The 17800-nt window shown below is 42.2% G+C and overlaps 2 protein-coding genes across 2 annotated transcripts; both read left to right on the top strand.

Moving 5' to 3' along the window:
- Positions 1-2883: 2883 nt before the first annotated feature.
- On the top strand, positions 2884-11069 carry fam98a (family with sequence similarity 98 member A). Its single transcript, XM_041866246.2, is given in 9 exon segments — positions 2884-3256; positions 7887-8035; positions 8146-8280; positions 8398-8582; positions 8718-8798; positions 8994-9110; positions 9242-9409; positions 9634-9975; positions 9977-11069. Coding segments are annotated over 9 exon segments (1575 nt in total). The 5' UTR covers positions 2884-3218; the 3' UTR covers positions 10337-11069.
- A 302-nt stretch (positions 11070-11371) lies between these two features.
- Positions 11372-16537, top strand: si:ch211-195b21.5 (serine/arginine repetitive matrix protein 2). The gene is made up of 8 exons (XM_041866536.2): positions 11372-11734; positions 11923-12065; positions 12182-12836; positions 13027-13822; positions 14717-14790; positions 14956-15058; positions 15196-15314; positions 15581-16537. Exons 1-8 carry the CDS (start codon positions 11510-11512, stop codon positions 16130-16132), a joined length of 2667 nt encoding a protein of 888 aa, XP_041722470.2. The 5' UTR covers positions 11372-11509; the 3' UTR covers positions 16133-16537.
- Positions 16538-17800: the final 1263 nt, after the last annotated feature.

Here is a 17800-nt window from a genome sequence, read left to right as displayed (position 1 = left end):
CATTCTCACCAGACATGTCACCCATTGAGCATGTTTGGGATTCTCTGGATCGACCTGTACAACAGCGTATTTCAGTTCCAATATCCAGCAACTTCGCACAGCCATTAAAGAGGAGTGGGACAACATTCCACTGGCCACAATCAACAACCTGATCAACTCTATGCGAAGGAGATGTGTCGCGCTGCATGAGGCAAATGGTGGTCACACCAGATACTGACTGGTTTTCTGATCCACGCCCCTACCTTTTTTAAAAGGTATTTGTGACCAACAGATGCATATCTGTATTCCCAGTCATGTGAAATCCATAGATTAGGGCCTAGTGAATTTATTTCAATTGACTGATTTCCTTATATGAACTGTAACTCAGTAAAATCTTTGAAATTGTTGCATTTATATTTTTGTTCAGTGTACTTATTACCTTGATCAAAATGCCTATCTTTATGTGTTAAAGTTATTACCTTACATTTACATTTTACATTTACACCTTGATGGAGGATTTTGGGGTTATGGTATTTCAAAAAAATATATATTGTGCATTTTTCTACAAAAGAAAAATATAAGCGATAACATATTTATATAAGTTTTACATTAATCTTATGAACCATACGCTGTTAGTACCCATTTCCCATATCTTTCCTATTTTACTATTATGTATAAATCTGCTCGATACTGTGTTGCAATACTGTTGTCCTGCTCCATCTTGTCGACCATGTGCAATGGGTTGATTTTCCAATTCTGTCTTCGCTCTCTCTGCTTAGTAGGCCTATATGTGTTGTATCTTGACTGGGGGGCACCATATCATAAAGATAAACAGCTGTTAACTGTTTACACTGTAAACCGCCAAATAAAAAAGATAATCCTGTTTATCAGACTCTTTGTACACAAGCCCATTGTGGCATTGCCCACATTTCTATCTCATAAAAACATAAATATGTTTTTATCTTTTTAAGGAGAATGTAATACCAGTATTTGTGACTTATTGATCCAGTGGGAAGTAGAGAAGGAAGATGGAGTCCACAGCAGGATGTTTTCCACAGAGAGCAGGTACAGGTGCATTTATATCTAATTTATCTTGAAGATATGTCTCTTTAGTCTGCAGAGAATAAAGAGTAGGCAACATCTGGAAGAAAAAAAAGCCTTTCATGTTCTATTTAGATATCTGAAATTACTGACATCTAAAGTGAAAGGTGAAACCTTTCTCTAAACTAGGAAATGTAAACATGGGAAATATGTTGTCAAACACCACCCCCTAGTGGTGGTCAAATGGCACAGACCATCTACAATTTATTGCCGGGTGAGGATGTTGGACGATGGTACTTCAAAAAAAGTAGCAATATTTCGAGAATAAAGTCGAAATTAAATTTCGTGAATAAAGTGGCAATATTTCGAGAATAAACTCGACATTTTATTTTGAGAATAAAGTCAAAATGTTGAGAATAATGTCGCCGTTATATTTCAAGATGAAAGTATGGGATTTGGTTAACTGCATGGCTCCCGGCTTCCTGTTGCTGTGCGCGCCACCATTTAAATGCCTGCAGTTAGATGACCTGGTGAAACTATACTTAGGAAATCCTTTCTCCTTTAGCACATAATAACCATATGATTATAAATAGGCCTATTAAGGACCTGGAAGAGGTTGTGCCACAGATTATTTTCAGAAGGAGGAACCACACGGATTTGGATGAGGTATGCTGGTTTGCGCATGCAGGAGTGGAGAGTTGGTCCTTGCTTAAAACCCTTGGTGCTTCATTGTTCATTCCTCCCGCAGCCGTTGGATAAGCGTATAATTTACTTTCACTTGCCCACTGTAGTGTACGATTTGCCTACAGGTTAGGCTACTCAATATAGTGGGCAGCTATAGTTTTATAATGGCTGCAAAATGGAGGTGTTGTTAATTTGGAGAGCAGCGTGACATGGAACATACACACGCATAGCCCCCGGTCTCCAGGATCCCAAGATAATTCGTTTTTATTGGGTGTGCTCACGTAGCCTACTAGCCTATAGTCGCCATAAGGGGGAAAACCTCTGTTAATAAAGCACCATGGACAAGGTCGTTAATAGTTTACATTATGCATAGATTTTTTGCAAGGTGTTCTGCTAAGCAGCAGAACGTTGTAACGAATTCGGAGGGCAGACTGACAGGGACTTAACTCCAGTTCTCTTCGCATTCAGTGACATTGCCAATAGCGTTTTTTGTTTTTACTCATAACGCACCATGGCGGTCAGAAGTGTGTATGCCTATAGTCTGAAATTGCCAGGGAGAAACTTGGGGTGTGTGTTTGCGAGTTATTCGATCATTAGATTGATAAGCGTGAGTGCCCAGTGACGCCTGTTTGAATGAGTGTATTAGATTGATGGCCAGTTTGTTTCGCCCTTATTTTTTTTATCGCCCACACACTCACCTGCATACATTTGACATTTTAGTCATTTAGCAGACGCTCTTATCCAGAGCGACTTACAGTTAGTGAGTGCATACATTTTCATACCACAGGAGGTTGGTGGCACCTTCATTGGGGAGGACTGGCTCGTGGTAATGGCTGGAGTGGAATAATGGAATGGTAACACATGGTTTCCATGTGTTTGATACCATTCCATCTGCTCTGTTCCGGCCATTGTTATGAGCCGTACTCCTCTCAGCAGCCTCCACTGCTGCTTACACACACAACACGCCCGTCGCTACCTATATATGTAACCACGGTTCCTCCTTCTGAAAATAATCTGTGGCACAACCTTTTCCAGGGCCTAATACTTATAATAATATGGTTATTATGTGCTAAAAGAGCAAGGATTTCCTTCTTACTAAATCCAATTCTCAAGTATTGTTTCACCAGGTCATTTTACTCAGGCATTTCAACGGTGGCGCGCACATCAATAGGGAGCTAGGGATACATGCATTTCACCAAATCCCCTATGTTAATCTTCAAAAAATAGCCTTGCTAATATTTCGCATTTATTCTCGACGTTACATTTGGCGTTTACTCTCGACCTGTTGACACTATTACCTCCATTTTATTTCGACTTTATTCTCGAGCACACGTCTAATACTTTCAAATTGAAATCCTACTCGGCGAGGCATTCTGCACAGGCATTGTATCGGTCAGCCCTATCACCAGTAAGAGGTTGAGTTAGGACCCAGCATGCCAACCCAGCAGAAGTGTTGTTCTTCAGTGATATTAGATTATTCTTGCGGTTTAATCAATTGAAGGTTCATCACAGAAATGGAGACAGATATTATTGACTCACTGGAAGATCTGGGGTAGGTTTAAACAATTTTTCGATGAGAATAGTCTTTATTTAGCCTATCTGATTTATGTTTTAACTAGCTTGCTCAGCTGGTTAATTTAGCTAACGTTAACGGTAGCTGATACGTTGACTGCCTGTCATCGGTCAACTGTCACAGCCAGAGACAGCTGAGTAGTAAACTAAGCTCTGCAGGGTCTTTCATACATTTTTGTGGCATCTAGCTGGCTATACGGCCTTATGACTTCCTTTTCATTATATTGTGAATGTAAAAGTGACCTATCCATTTTGGCTGAATCTACCTATCATGCCAACCGGTTGATGTTCATTCAGAGAGCAGGCACCGCCTCAGTGTTATGAATACACTGAAGCTGGAAACAAGATATGCCAGAAGGTCCCACTTATCTCATGACTGGTTGCTATTCACAGTAAAATCAGTTCAGTAGAGCTCGCCGGCTTGTAGTCGTAAAAACCGGAAATGAATTAGTTACCGCTGTTTCGTTCAGCCATTCCTATCGGGAAAATCAATGGGGAAATAATGGGGTTTTGGGATAAACGCCGAAAGTAAGGTATGAGATTAACATAGGTTTAGTAGATCTTATACGTTTTGTTCTATGAGATAATATCAGTCTGTTAACATGACCTTTATGAATTATAAAGCATTTATGTGCTTTTTTACAATTACTTATGTGCTTCAAAATTAACAATGTGAGGTTAGCTGATGATGATCTCATAGAACAAAATGTATAAGATTTCATAAGCCTGTGTTTACCACAGATCTTATTTTTGGTATTTATCAAAAAAATATTAATTTCCCCATAGGCTTTGTCCAACGAACTATGACAGAGATAGTGCCTACAAAAAGACGCCATTACTTGTCAATTGAAGCAGTGCATTTCCATAGAAAAGGACCCATGAGCACCAACATGTGAAGCTCATATAAGCATATCAAATGGGGGGTCAAATGAAAGCTAAGAGTCTATATTTTTGGGAAATGAAGGCATAGATACATTTGTCAACCATTTTTAATCAGAAAAATTAGGCATAAGTAAAATACTTTGATTTCTTTTCTAAACAGATGGAAAGGGGGTCTTAGAAAACATCTACCAGAAAAAGTCTTAAAAGGTATCAGAAATACATATAAACACAAAATTGTTGACGTAAAGACCCCTGCCAACTAATATCAACACTTATATTTAGTTTTGGAAAAATGTTTTACCATCTGTAAGTTTAAGAAATATTGTCTTGTGCCTTATAATTCCGTTACCAAAAACCCACATATCTTTAAGATATTTTCTAATTTCTCTCCCTCATGAGGAGGGAGGATAATGAAAGTTCACAGAAGTAACAAGTAATGGTAGACCTAACAATTAGTTATAGTGATTTTACTGATATCTATTTTAAGTGATTCAAACTCCTAATTCCATTACCAAATTGGTAACAGAATTACAAAAAATCTGTAACTGAATTACTGCAACTGAATTGGCTACAATTGGAAATCATAATAGTTACAAACCACAGTTGGGTCAACTGCTACTGTCCTCCCTTCCACTGACATACTGTTATGTTCAGCTCATAAGTTTTCTTTGTCTTTCTGTTGTCAGGTGCTCAAACCAAGAGTGTTAAAACAGTATGTCTGATCAACCTCTCCCTCTCTCTATCACTTTCTCTCTCTCTCTCTCTGCCTCTCTCTCTCACCAGTTAATGTCACCTCTCCCAGCTCTTACTGACAGCTACCCATAAGCCCCCTCTCGTTCGATTTACTGTAACCAACATCCTCACCCACTGACCGACCGACACCGGACATACATGGACGTTGACAAGTAGTTTAAATTGGGTCAGTCCACCCTGGCCTTGATTTTAACATCCGCACTAGACCAAATCTGAACCTATCATAGACGTATGTTTCACAAGTTTGGATAGCCCAGTACAGTACAGTGAGTAAAGCACAGTAGAGTATAGTACAATACAGTACAGTCCAATACAGTACAGTAGTACAGTAAAGAAAAGTAGAGTACAGTATATTGTACTGTACTGAACTATACTCTACTGAACTGTACTCTTGTACTGTGTTCTGCTCTGCAACGCTGTGATGTCCAAACTTGTGAAACATGAGGAGAATGACATTCATATCCATAATTATACATTTATGTGTAGTACAGATCAGGGAACCATGATGTAATTCCGTTACCGGGTGTAAATCCACTTCACATACTGTAGTTCAATAACAAAAATGGATTTCTTCAAACTCAAGGTGCCATGTCATAGCCGACACCCCATTCTTTCTGCAGACATCTTTGAATCTTAATTCGGAGCAGATATTTAAGAGTTTTGGGGAAACGTGGTAGCATAAAAACCTGAGGTAGATTTTACTATTACCCTGTTACCAAAGTTTGCATTTATTTACACAATTCTTCCACTAAATTAGTTTTGGACTATTTTCAGGGGAAATTGTTAAAAGTAGTCTTTGTGCATAGAGTTGTGTGGTTTGTTAAACTTTGAAATCAACAGTTTTTTGTTTGGCATACATTTTTTAAGTGAAAAAATGGAGTCAAAGAGTAATTCTGTAACCGTGGAATTGTCCAGCACGCACAGCTCCTTTTGTTAAGGACATTTTTGGACTTACAGTGAGGGAAAAAAGTATTTGATCCCCTGCTGATTTTGTACGTTTGCCCACTGAAATGATCAGTCTATAATTTTAGTGGTAGGTTTATTTGAACAGTGAGAGACAGAATAACATCCAGAAAAACGCATGTCAAAAATGTTATAAATTGATTTGCATTTTAATGAGGGAAATAAGTATTTGACCCCCTCTCAATCAGAAAGATTTCTGGCTCCCAGGTGTCTTTTATACAGGTAACGAGCTGAGATTAGGAGCACACTCTTAAAGGGAGTGCTCCTAATCTCAGTTTGTTACCTGTATAAAAGACACCTGTCCACAGAAGCAATCAATCAATCAGATTCCAAACTCTCCACCATGGCCAAGACCAAAGAGCTCTCCAAGGATGTCAGGGACAAGATTGTAGACCTACACAAGGCTGGAATGGACTACAAGACCATCGCCAAGCAGCTTGGTGAGAAGGTGACAACAGTTGGTGCGATTATTCGCAAATGGAAGAAACACAAAAGAACTGTCAATCTCTCTCGGCCTGGGGCTCCAAGCAAGATCTCACCTCGTGGAGTTGAAATAATCATGAGAACGGTGAGGAATCAACCCAGAACTACACGGGAGGATCTTGTCAATGATCTCAAGGCAGCTGGGACCATAGTCACCAAGAAAACAATTGGTAACACACTACGCCGTGAAGGACTGAAGTCCTGCAGCGCCCGCAAGGTCCCCCTGCTCAAGAAAGCACATATACAGGCCCTTCTGAAGTTTGCCTATGAACATCTGAATGATTCAGAGGAGAACTCGGTGAAAGTGTTGTGGTCAGATGAGACCAAAATCGAGACCAAAATCGAGCTCTTTGGCATCAACTCAACTCGCCGTGTTTGGAGGAGGAGGTATGGTGCCTATGACCCCAAGAACACCATCCCCATCGTCAAACATGGAGGTGGAAACATTATGCTTTGGGGGTGTTTTTCTGCTAAGGGGACAGGACAACTTCACTGCATCAAAGGGACGATGGACGGCGCCATGTACCGTCAAATCCTGGGTGAGAACCTCCTTCCCTCAGCCAGGGCATTGAAAATGGGTCGTGGATGGGTATTCCAGCATGACAATGACCCAAAACACACGGCCAAGGCAACAAAGGAGTGGCTCAAGAAGAAGGACATTAAGGTCCTGGAGTGGCCTAGCCAGTCTCCAGACCTTAATCCCATAGAAAATCTGTGGAGGGAGCTGAAGGTTCGAGCTGCCACGTCAGGCTCGAAACCTTAATAACTTGGAGAAGATCTGCAAAGAGGAGTGGGACAAAATCCCTCCTGAGATGTGTGCAAACCTGGTGGCCAACTACAAGAAACGTCTGACCTCTGTGATTGCCAACAAGGGTTTTGCCACCAAGTACTAAATCATGTTTTGCAGAGGGGTCAAATACTTATTTCCCTAATTAAAATGCAAATCAATTTACAACATTTTTGACATGCGTTTTTCTGGATTCTTTTGTTGTTATTCTGTCTCTCACTGTTCAAATAAACCTACCATTAAAATTATAGACTGATCATGTCTTTGTCAGTGGGCAAACATACAAAATCAGCAGGGGATCAAATACTTTTTTCCCTCACTGTATAAGTTAATAATAATATCTGATGGGGTACCACAGTTGAACTAAGCTCATGAGGCGTTTATAAGTTATCTTCTTCAAGAATCAATGGGTACATATTATGTACCCCATCAGAACCCAGAATATAAGCTTGTTTTACTCCAATGTTTCTAAACAAAGTAAATGTAAACAAACACTATATAGCCTCAAAGCATGGTTAAAACTATAATTTTGATATCAATTTTGTTATCATGGATGGTAAGTCCTTGCATCCATAGCTCTTTCTATGAATTTGAGTGGTTACATTTCTCGAGCTCTATCCCTCAGCTTTTTACAAAAAAATTTCAACTGTTGATTGCGGCTTTAATGACTAGCTAGATAAACTGGTAAGTATGGGTTTTTAGTGAAAGTCTTATGAGGTTATTACTGTCTTTGTTTTCTCAGGTACCAAGGCCCACTGTTGGAGGATGGAGCACTGGAGGCTGCGGTGAGCGGGGGAGCAGCAGCACCAGAGTTCACCAAGGTGTGTGCCTGGATCGTCTCAGAGCTCAAGCTCTACTGTCAGCTGGAGGAGAACGTCCATGCCACCAACTGTGAGTCACTTTTCATCTTAACTCATCTCAGTGTTTGTAAATTGAATAATAAAAGAAAAAGATAGTTCCCTGAGTTGTTCTTGCACCAACTCTCCATCTACCCCACCCAGGTCCCAGTGAGGCAGAGGGGTTCCAGCTGGAGATGAGTGGTCTTCTGTCTGAGCTGGCCTGTCCTTACAATGTCCTCACCACAGGAGATGTCACCCAGAGGCTCCTCAACAAGACAAACTGCCTACTGCTCATCAGTATGTGAACAGCATAAGTCAACCTTCTCTCTGTGTTGTCAGTTTCCCCATAATTTATAGAATTCATATTAATACAGTATGATGATTGCCGTTTGAATGATATGCTCTCTCTCTCAGCCTTTCTGATCTCGGAGCTGGAGGCCTCCAGGATGATCCTGGTCAACAAGCCTCAGAAGGCAGCCCAGGAGGCCGGGGGCAGTGTTGTCTTTATGGAGCTGAAGGGAATCTGTGTGTCCCTGGGCATGTCCAAACCCCCAGCCAACATCACCATGTTCCAGTTCTTCAGTGGGATCGAGAAGAAGGTCAGTCCATGTCACACCAGGCTATGGCAGAATGCTTTTTTATGTTATGATAGGTGTGTCTTTTTGTTGAATGCAGCTATACTTTAGCTAAGGTCTGGTTTTCTCAACATTAATATTCTCTCCTTTTTTCCTCAGCTGAAAGAAGCTCTAGCCAAAGTGCCATCAACTCATGTTGGGGGTCCTCTGATGAAGAAGGCACTTGGACCAGTTCACTTTGTAATACCCTTAAAAACAATAAAGCAAAATACATTTCCCACTTCAAACCAAAATATGTTACAACAACAAACATTCTTAAGCAGCGTACTATACTGTACTATACTATATTTCACTGTACCCTGTAATTATATCTGCAACCCTGTACATGTGACTATTAAACTCTCTAATCTAATCTACATATGATCTATTTTACAGGAAAAAATCGAAGCCATCAATCAAGCACTTGTGAACGAGTATGAAGTCCGAAGGAAAATGTTGTTGAAACGTCTTGACGTGACAGTTCAGTCCTTTGGTTGGTCTGACAAAGCTAAGGTGAGACCTCTGTAACTGGTTGTGGTTGTAGTCTGTTATTCATTTACAGCATATTTGCAATCACAATGCATTTGTACTGTAAACAATTGAGTACTGTATGTAGAGACTGATGTATTTCTATTGTTACACAGAAACATGCTGAAAAGCTGGCCAATGTATACCCGCCTCTGCGTTCAACCCTCGCCACAAAGAGCAAAGTCTCGGTGGCTCACCTCTTTGCTGCACGAGAGGACCTCTCCAAGATTATGCGCACAAGTAGCGGCAGGATAAGGGAGAGGACTGCTTGTGCCATTAACAAGGTAGGGAGCAGATTTGTAATTCCGCACTTGCTAACTTTTAACGTTTAATCTCAATGCTACCTTAAGTGCTGCTGTCACATTCTGTTTTTTTATACTTCAAATCAAGAAAATATTTTAAAACTATTTAGGCTACTTCGGCTGTGCTGTCAGACAACACCCCTTGGCTTGTACACATTCTGTTGATTAACTATTGGCTTTCTTTTTTGTTGTGTCTTGTTGAGCAGGTTCTGATGGGACGCGTGCCAGACAGAGGTGGGCGACCCACTGAGATTGAGGCGCCCCCACCAGAGATGCCTTCCTGGCAGAAGAGGCAAGACGGTCCTCAGGGAGGTGGACACTACGGCGGGGGTGGACGAGGAGGCGTCAGGGGGGGCTACGACCAGCACTCTCAGGGGGGCCGAGGGGGTTACGAGCGAGGAGGAGGGGGTTATGAAAGGGGCGGGAGGGGTGGAGGAGGGGGCGGCAGAGGGGGCAAGGTGCAGGGAGGCTGGTCGGACGGAGGAGGAGGAGGAGGTGGTGGTGGTGGTGGTGGGGGGTGGTGGTTACCAGGGTCATTACCAGGAAGGAGGTGGCCACCAAGGGGGTGGGGGGAGAGGAGGTCACGGGGGTGGAAAATTTCAAGGGGGCTTTCAGGGCCCTGGTTACCCTGCAGCAGGGCATCAAGGGGGAGGAGGAGGGGGCGGAGGAGGAGGTGGTTACCAACACGACAACCAAAATCAAGAAGGCGGTCGCCACCAGGACAGGGGTGGCCGAGGGGGTCGCGGGGGTAGAGGAAGAGGTGATGGTAGGGGAAGAGGTCAGGGAGGAGGTTGGCGAGGGGGTCAGAATTTGAACCAAGGAGGACAGTTTGAACAGTTCTTCCAGCAGGGTGGCCAGCAGTACAATCAAGCAGGCTTTAGCCAGGGGAGCAAAAACTACACTAGTTGAAAAGAAAGTGCAGGCCACTGAAGCAGAGATCATGCAAGTCATGAAGTGAAAACGCCTTATTTTCTAAATGTGAATATGAATATAAAGCATGGTTATTATAATTTCTTCCCTAAACCGAATAAGAATGTGGAGAGTGACCGTGTCTCCAACTGAAGAGAAAGTCCAGGTCATGCATGACATGAGAGCTCAAACAAACCAGACTTTTCCACAATCCCATGGCTATTACAAATGACTGTTCCCATGTGTTCTTTTGCATATGTGAGTGCTTTTGTGTTTATGCTGTGTTCCACTATCTTGCCACATGAAAGCTAAAGCCAATGGTGGCCATTGTAACACTAAATTATAAAGCCTTATCTTGAAGATTATTTGAAAGAGGAGTTGAATGTCATGTAACTACATATGATAAGCTGACAATTGTGGAAGTATTGTAGTCCATCCTTAATTAATTTAATTAATACTTGAAAAGAAACAAGCTTTATTTCTCCAGTGCTTTTTTTTTTGTAAGCTTTGGTTTACATTAGCTCATTGTAACTAGGAATGGGTTAAAAATAAGCTTGAGCCTCAAAAGTTTTTTGCTGTTGCAAATAGTTTTGACTGGTATCTCCTCTATTACTTATTTAAAAGACGTCACCTAATGATGCTTATAAACAGAAGTGTACATACTTGGATGTAAGAAAGACTACTTGGAAGTGTGAATGAATGAGAGGTGAGCAATAAAATCTAATTGATTTAACATGCCTGTCATCTTATTTGTTTATTTGGTCATACTTTCATCTTAATTGTGACCACCGGTATTTTGTACACAATTTGAAAACCAGTGTACCCAAATTAGCTCCACATATCAATTAATTATTGATCATAATGTAATGAAAGAGTTTAAAAACGTGCTGTAATGCTATTGCTAATTCTTGGTGCAGGGTGGGCTTTTATTTTCTGATCAGGTGGTTGTATTTTAGGGCCAGAGTGGGCTTTTATTTTGAAATGCAGAATACCGGATGTTGTGGACTTTACAATTTGAAGTTCTTCCGCTTTCATTCACCCGCCAGCTACTTCAAAGCAAGCAAGCAAGCAAGCGAACGAATGAGTTAATGTTTGTGTTGACATTTGGTCGTTTCCCTGATAAGTATTGATATCTAGTATTAATTTAATTGCCGTGATCGTTTGTCGGCTATAATGTTTCGTGGTTTTCTTAATCCCGGAGAATTTCCCCGGGGCCCTGCGCCGTTAGGCCACCCACCCCATGTACAGCCACCCGGTCCCAGCTACGGAGGGCCCTTTGGCCCGCCACCCGAAGTTCCACCGCATAGACACTTACCTCCTGGACCTTGTCATCCCTTCTTACCTCTTGGAACGGGAAGTGAATACCTCCACAGGCCCATGAGGGAGCATTATATCAATGTACGTAGCTAACGTTATGTGTCAGCTAATGTGCTTCACAACAAGTCCATAGCTAGTCGATTTATTCTTTAGTAGTTTGTTTCTTGATAAAATGTATTAATGCTTAAACTAGGATACTGGTAGACATGGTGCACACAGCCAAAACACCATAATGTTAATGATTAGTATGTTGTTTGTACCTCAATCAGACTCCACACTGCAGCAGTTACTCCATTGACCGCAGCACAGTGATCAGTCTGGGTAGTCAACAGATTCTCCCACCAGACACACGGCATCTTCAGATGCCACAGTGGCCCACCGACCCTTTGGAACCACGCCAAAGAGACATGAGGTTGGGGAAATGTCAAGGTTCAAGGATTTTGTGATGCATAGCCTAGTTCACAGCCTCATTCAACTATGGCTGATTGCAATTAACAGGAATCTGAACCGTTTTCACTTGTATTTCAGTGAGAACTTGACGGCTGGTGAAGAATTCCTCAGATGCCTTGCAGCTAATAAGCCAGTCCCTGACTTCCTCAAAGGAGTCAACCTGTTGGACGCAGGGAAGGAGGTCAAAGCACCAGGTGTACCAGAAGACCGGGGTTATGAGAGGCAGAGACTCCGGAGCAAATCTCGCAGTCCAGCGAAGGAAAGCAGGGGCAGGAGCAAGAGCCGAGCTAAGTGCCAGGTAAGAAGCAAGAGCCGTCTGCGCAGCAGAAGTCGTACCCGAGGGAAAAGCCGGGCAAGAAGCAAAAGCCGACCGAGGAGCAGGAGTCGCAGTTGTGGAAAGAGCCAGGCCAGAAGCAAGAGCCAGGCCAGAAGCAAGAGCCAGGCCAGAAGCAAGAGCAAGGCTCGTAGTAGGAGCCGTAGCCGAGGGAAAAGTCGGGCAAGGAGCAAAAGCAGATCAAGGAGTAGGAGTCGCAGCCATGGAAAGAGCCGGGGTAGAATAAACCATCACTCAGACCACAGGGACAAAAGGAGCCCCAGTCGGAGCTGTAGCGGCAGTATCAGTAATCACTCCTCCGCACACAATGACCTGCTTGAGGGCCTCAAACGGGTTATGAACAGCAAGCAACTGGAGGACAGTATGCCTTCCATCAAGAATGCCATTCTCACAATACAGGTATAGTATGAGAAAGACATGGGTTGTTATGGGGTATGTTTAGTTAATTAATGTTCTACAATCATGGCGAGACCCATTTTGAAGTAATATTCTAATTTATATCTGCAGTGAAGAAGGCTAGACAATATAACAAATGTAAAATCAATCCTCAAAATAAAACCCATTGATGTCTTTTCTGTTTGTTCCATAGGCCAATAACTTTAGTAAAGATATCCAGAGCAGCAGAGCAATCCAGAGCAGCAGCCTTCCAGGTGGACCAGTCTTGGCCAGCAGACAGGAATTTCTTCAAGTATCAGATGGGCCTATGCCAGTCAGTAGACAGGGTGTTCCACAGATGAGACGGGAGGAGACCGACAGCAATCTTCTCCCCCACGAGAGGGTGGGCTGTGACTTCTCCTGGCTGCAGGGCACCAGGGAGGTCTCGCCTGTTCAGAAGCCGGAGGAGGTCGAGGATGAGGAGGACTTCCTCTATGGGAATGAGGATATCCAGCCAAAACAACACCCTGCCACCCTGCCTTTCGCACAGTCCACATCCATTACCCAGCAGAGCGATGCAGAGATCTCCCCGGCAGGCCCACCCTACTATCAAAGCCAGCCTTTGTTCGGGAACCATGGTGAAATCCAGGTGCTCAAGATGCCTTCTCAACCAGTCCAGTCCAGTGTGAGGCCTGAGAAGAGGGTACAGCCTGTTTCTGCTCCTGATGTGAAGCCCGCCCCCACTGTGAAGGAATGTGAGAAGTACAAGACTATTTTGAAGAACATTGGTCTGAATTTGGGCACGGCAGAGATCAGTAAGATGATGAGCAAGCTGCAGCAACAGAAGGAGGGGAAGATGCCAGAGCAGAAGAGGGAGGAGAAACTGCTGTCACCAGCACCAGCGATTCCTATTGTAGTTGGGGCATCACAGGAGCCCAGACTGGCCTCGCCAGCATTCGGGGCAGCACCAATACGACAAGCACTGGAGTCTTTACAGTCCATTATTAAAGGTTAGAGCAGTCTATATACAACAAATTCACTCTTGCAGGAAACATTTTAATCTATACTGAACAAAAATATAAACGCAACATGCAACAATTTCAATGATTTTACTAAGTTACAGTTCATATAAGGAAATAAGTGAATTATAATGAATTCATTAGGCCCTAATCTATGGATTTCACTCGACTGGGTAGGGGCGCAGTCATGGGTGGGCCTGGCATAGGCCCACCCACTTGGGAGCCAGTCCCAGCCAATCAGAATGTGTTTTTGCCCACAAAAGGGCTTTATTACAGACAGAAATACTCCTCAGTTTCATCAGCTGTCCGGGTGGCTGGTCTCAGACGACCCCGCAGGTGAAGAAGCCGGATGTGGAGGTCTTGGGCTGGCGTGGTTACACGTGGTCTGCGGTTGTGAGGCCAGTTGGACGTACTGCCAAATTCTCTAAAACGACGTTGGAGGCAGCTTATGGTAGAGAAATTAACATTAAATTATCTGGCAACAGCTCTGGTGGACATTCCTGCAGTCAGCATGCCAATTGCAAGCTCCCTCAAAACTTGAGACATCTTTGGCATTGTGTTATGTGACAAAACTGCACATTTTAGTGGCCTTTTATTGTCCCCAGCACAAGGTGCATCTGTGTAATGATCATGGTGTTTAATCAGCTTCTTGATATTCCACACTTGTCAGGTGGATGGATTATGTTGGCAAAGGATAAATGCTCATTAACAGGGATGTAAACAAATTTGTGCACAACATTTTTGAGAAATAAGCTTTTTGTGCATATGAAACATTTCTGGGATCTTTTATCTCAACTCATGAAACATGGGGCCAACACTTTACATGTTGCGTTTAAATTTTTGTTCAGTATATATTAATGATCGCATTTCTATAACTGTCTTTAGCAACAAGGGAGAAAAGGGCCAATAGTGATCCACATGATGGCAACCATTCCCAGAGGAGTTCAGACAAACAGAAGGTAACATTTACTTGGCAGTGTTATTCCAATCACACACTATTCTCTGCGATAAACCTCAGTATTGCTGATGATAATTACTCCTGATGTTTGTTGTGTACAGCATGTTGTGATGTCTAAACTAGAAAACACTGCATTTTAACATTGTGATGAAATGGGACTTTCTAGAGCAAAGATGACGATGAGAGTCATCAGAGGAGATCAAGACATGACCAAATGAAAAGGAAAGAAATTCTTGTGAAGGAACTGGAGGAATTGCTAATGCAGGATGGTATAGTATTGTTCATTATAGACCTGTCTTTCTAACCAGTCTTTCTCTATCTACATAATATAAGCATTATTTTTGTTTCCATCATTACTTGCTGATAGAATTACTCCTAAATTCCTTTTCATTCCTATATTTTTCAGGGTCTACCTTTCTAATTCCTGTCATCGGGTTCTACTGCCAGAAGTGTGAGGAGTTCTTTGGAGACCTGACCACTGCTGAGGGCCATGCAGCAACCCACAGGCGGAATGAGCCTAGCATGGCAAGTACCTAGCTACATTCTCTCGCCCCACACAGTAACTCAACTGTATACACTGCATTGACCAAATAAATAACGTAGTTAAACCATTGTATTGTTCAACCTAGATCACACCTCAGTATTAACTTGAGGTTCCTTTCCAGTCCAGTTGGCTTCAGCATCCATAAAAAAAGTCTAATTCCCAAAAACAATTGTGGTGTTATTTTCAGTATTATAATCCCAAACTGTATCAATATAATTCTTAGCTACTTGTTTCACCTTGTCTATAGCATCAGCATGGAGACAGACGACCTGGAGAGGACAGAGGACACCCTAGCCATCACAGCAGATACCTCCTGGCCCCAGAGCAGAGGGACCAGAGAGACCCAAGAGATCAGAGGTATCCTGAGCACCAGAGGGATCAGAGGCACCCTGACCTTAAACGCAAACTAGATGAGGGCCCAAAGGGTTACAGGAACGACAGGGAGAAGATCTACGTGAAAGAGGAACGACCTGGAAGCCCCAGGATAAAGATGACGATGGTCTGCGGGCACACCCCACCAGGTTTGCAGAAGGCCAGGGGGAGAGAGGAGGGGAGAGTGGATAAGGGCTCTTGTGCTGCTTCCTCTGACCCTGCCAGTGGGAAACATGGTAGAGTCAAACTGGAGGAGATGGAGACCAAAGGAAATCCCACAGTGGAAGTATGTGACAAAAAGGACAAAGATAAAGGAGAAAGCAGTTCCAGCAGTGATGACGAGAAAGGCAAATCTCCTAAAGGCAACAAAAATAAGAAGAAGAAGAAAAAGAAGAAGAAGAAGAAGAAGAAGAAGGAAAAGGATTAGAATAAGTAATAGCTGCTGTACTGCATGTCCTGGATTGATTGTATCTCTGGAGGACCTGGCCTTGGGTCATTGTTTGGCATCATTGCAGCTGTTTTCAGAAGTTGGAGCTTTTAAAGTTAGAAATAAACAATATTCCTCTGATTTTTTTCTCTCCTTTTGGGGTTGTCCTTTTTTCAACAAACTGTGTTCCTCTGTGTTGCAGCATTTATCATGTCCAGAATCGTTTTGCTGCCAGCTACTGATCCCATTGTTCAGACCTTTAGTTACTGTAAATATTTATTAAACAACCCTCTTATATTGGGCCATGGCCACTTTTGTGTATATTTCACTTGGTTCAACCTTGATTTAGTGCTGCAAATATGATCAAATTTATTTTCGCAATTTAAAGGTCAACTGCCATTTGAAGCATGTGCTGTCTGTTTTTCTTCCTAATGTTAAACTGTTGAGATGGAATTATTCTATAATGGAGAAATTCTCTTACAACATACATTGTCCTCTTATAATCTAGGTCTCAGCAATTGATGGAGCAAGTCTATTTGCAAGCGCAAATTATCTTGCCAGTCATTGGATCCTATCAGGATAGAAACAGTTTCCATATTTTTGTAAGGTGATCACTGTTTTGTATCTGATTATATACGTCATGTTTTTGACTGCTGTTGCTCACTCGCTTGTCCTCTTTCTCACACTTTAGGCATTTCCATTGACCCAGGTTTATTCAACAAAGCAATGTCGAAAAAAATAGTTGTGACGTGTAATAGAAACGGCAGATATAGCAGACATTTTAAAGATCAACATTTTTATCCGTTCAATAGGGGTCCATTTTTCTTTTGTTGAATTTTCTTTACTGCGACAAATGATGGAAACTGTTTTTCGAATAAATGATGATTGCCGAATACTTTTGAAGGTACGCGGGGCATGTGACGTCATCACAAAACAATACGCTCCACTCCTTCTAAATGCCTACTGCTTGCAAAATAATTGTTCTATTAAGCTAACATATTAAATTGTTTTAAGATTGTCATATCATGGATAATTTAGCTATTTGATTTTGAACTTTAGGACCCCTTTAGGTATCCAAAAAATATACAACAATTATTTGATAAAATATTGAATTTGTCCTCTACTACTATAGTCCATAGAAACGCATTGAATAACACATTCATAAATGGCAAAAAAGGATTTGCCAGTAGATTGTCGACTTGATTATTGATGATGACCGCTTGTCTAGCTTGCTAGCTAAGATTTGTGACTCGTTTCAGGAGCGCCATTTGAATGTGAACTTTTATCAAAATAAGATTTTTGGCAGAAATGCCTTCTAGAACATGTGAATGTTAATGTGCCTTAATAACAAACTTGTATGCCATCTGTAAATACTAATTAAATTGTTAAATTACGAGCCTAGTTGGTTTAGCCACGGACAAAGACAGTCACCTTTCCGCTAGCCATGATTGGCTGAGATAATGAGTGGGCTGGACATGCCGAGAGATGAGTTCAGATTGGTCTGCCATGTAGCATGCTTCTGTCTATAATATGAGCTGGTCAGTATGTGTAGGTAATCCTTTCTAACACAGCTTTTTTGAAAGATATCACGTAGTAGAACTGCATAAGTGTTACTCTCCGCTTTCTGGAGGACCGAGTTTTGAAATCAGTGGAATTAGAGTATGATAG

Source organism: Coregonus clupeaformis, chromosome 37, assembly GCF_020615455.1.
Source record: "Coregonus clupeaformis isolate EN_2021a chromosome 37, ASM2061545v1, whole genome shotgun sequence".
In the NCBI taxonomy this organism is placed as follows: domain Eukaryota; kingdom Metazoa; phylum Chordata; class Actinopteri; order Salmoniformes; family Salmonidae; genus Coregonus; species Coregonus clupeaformis.
The sequence above is the reverse complement of the archived record's forward strand: the minus strand, read 5'-3'. Positions and strand labels throughout refer to the sequence as shown.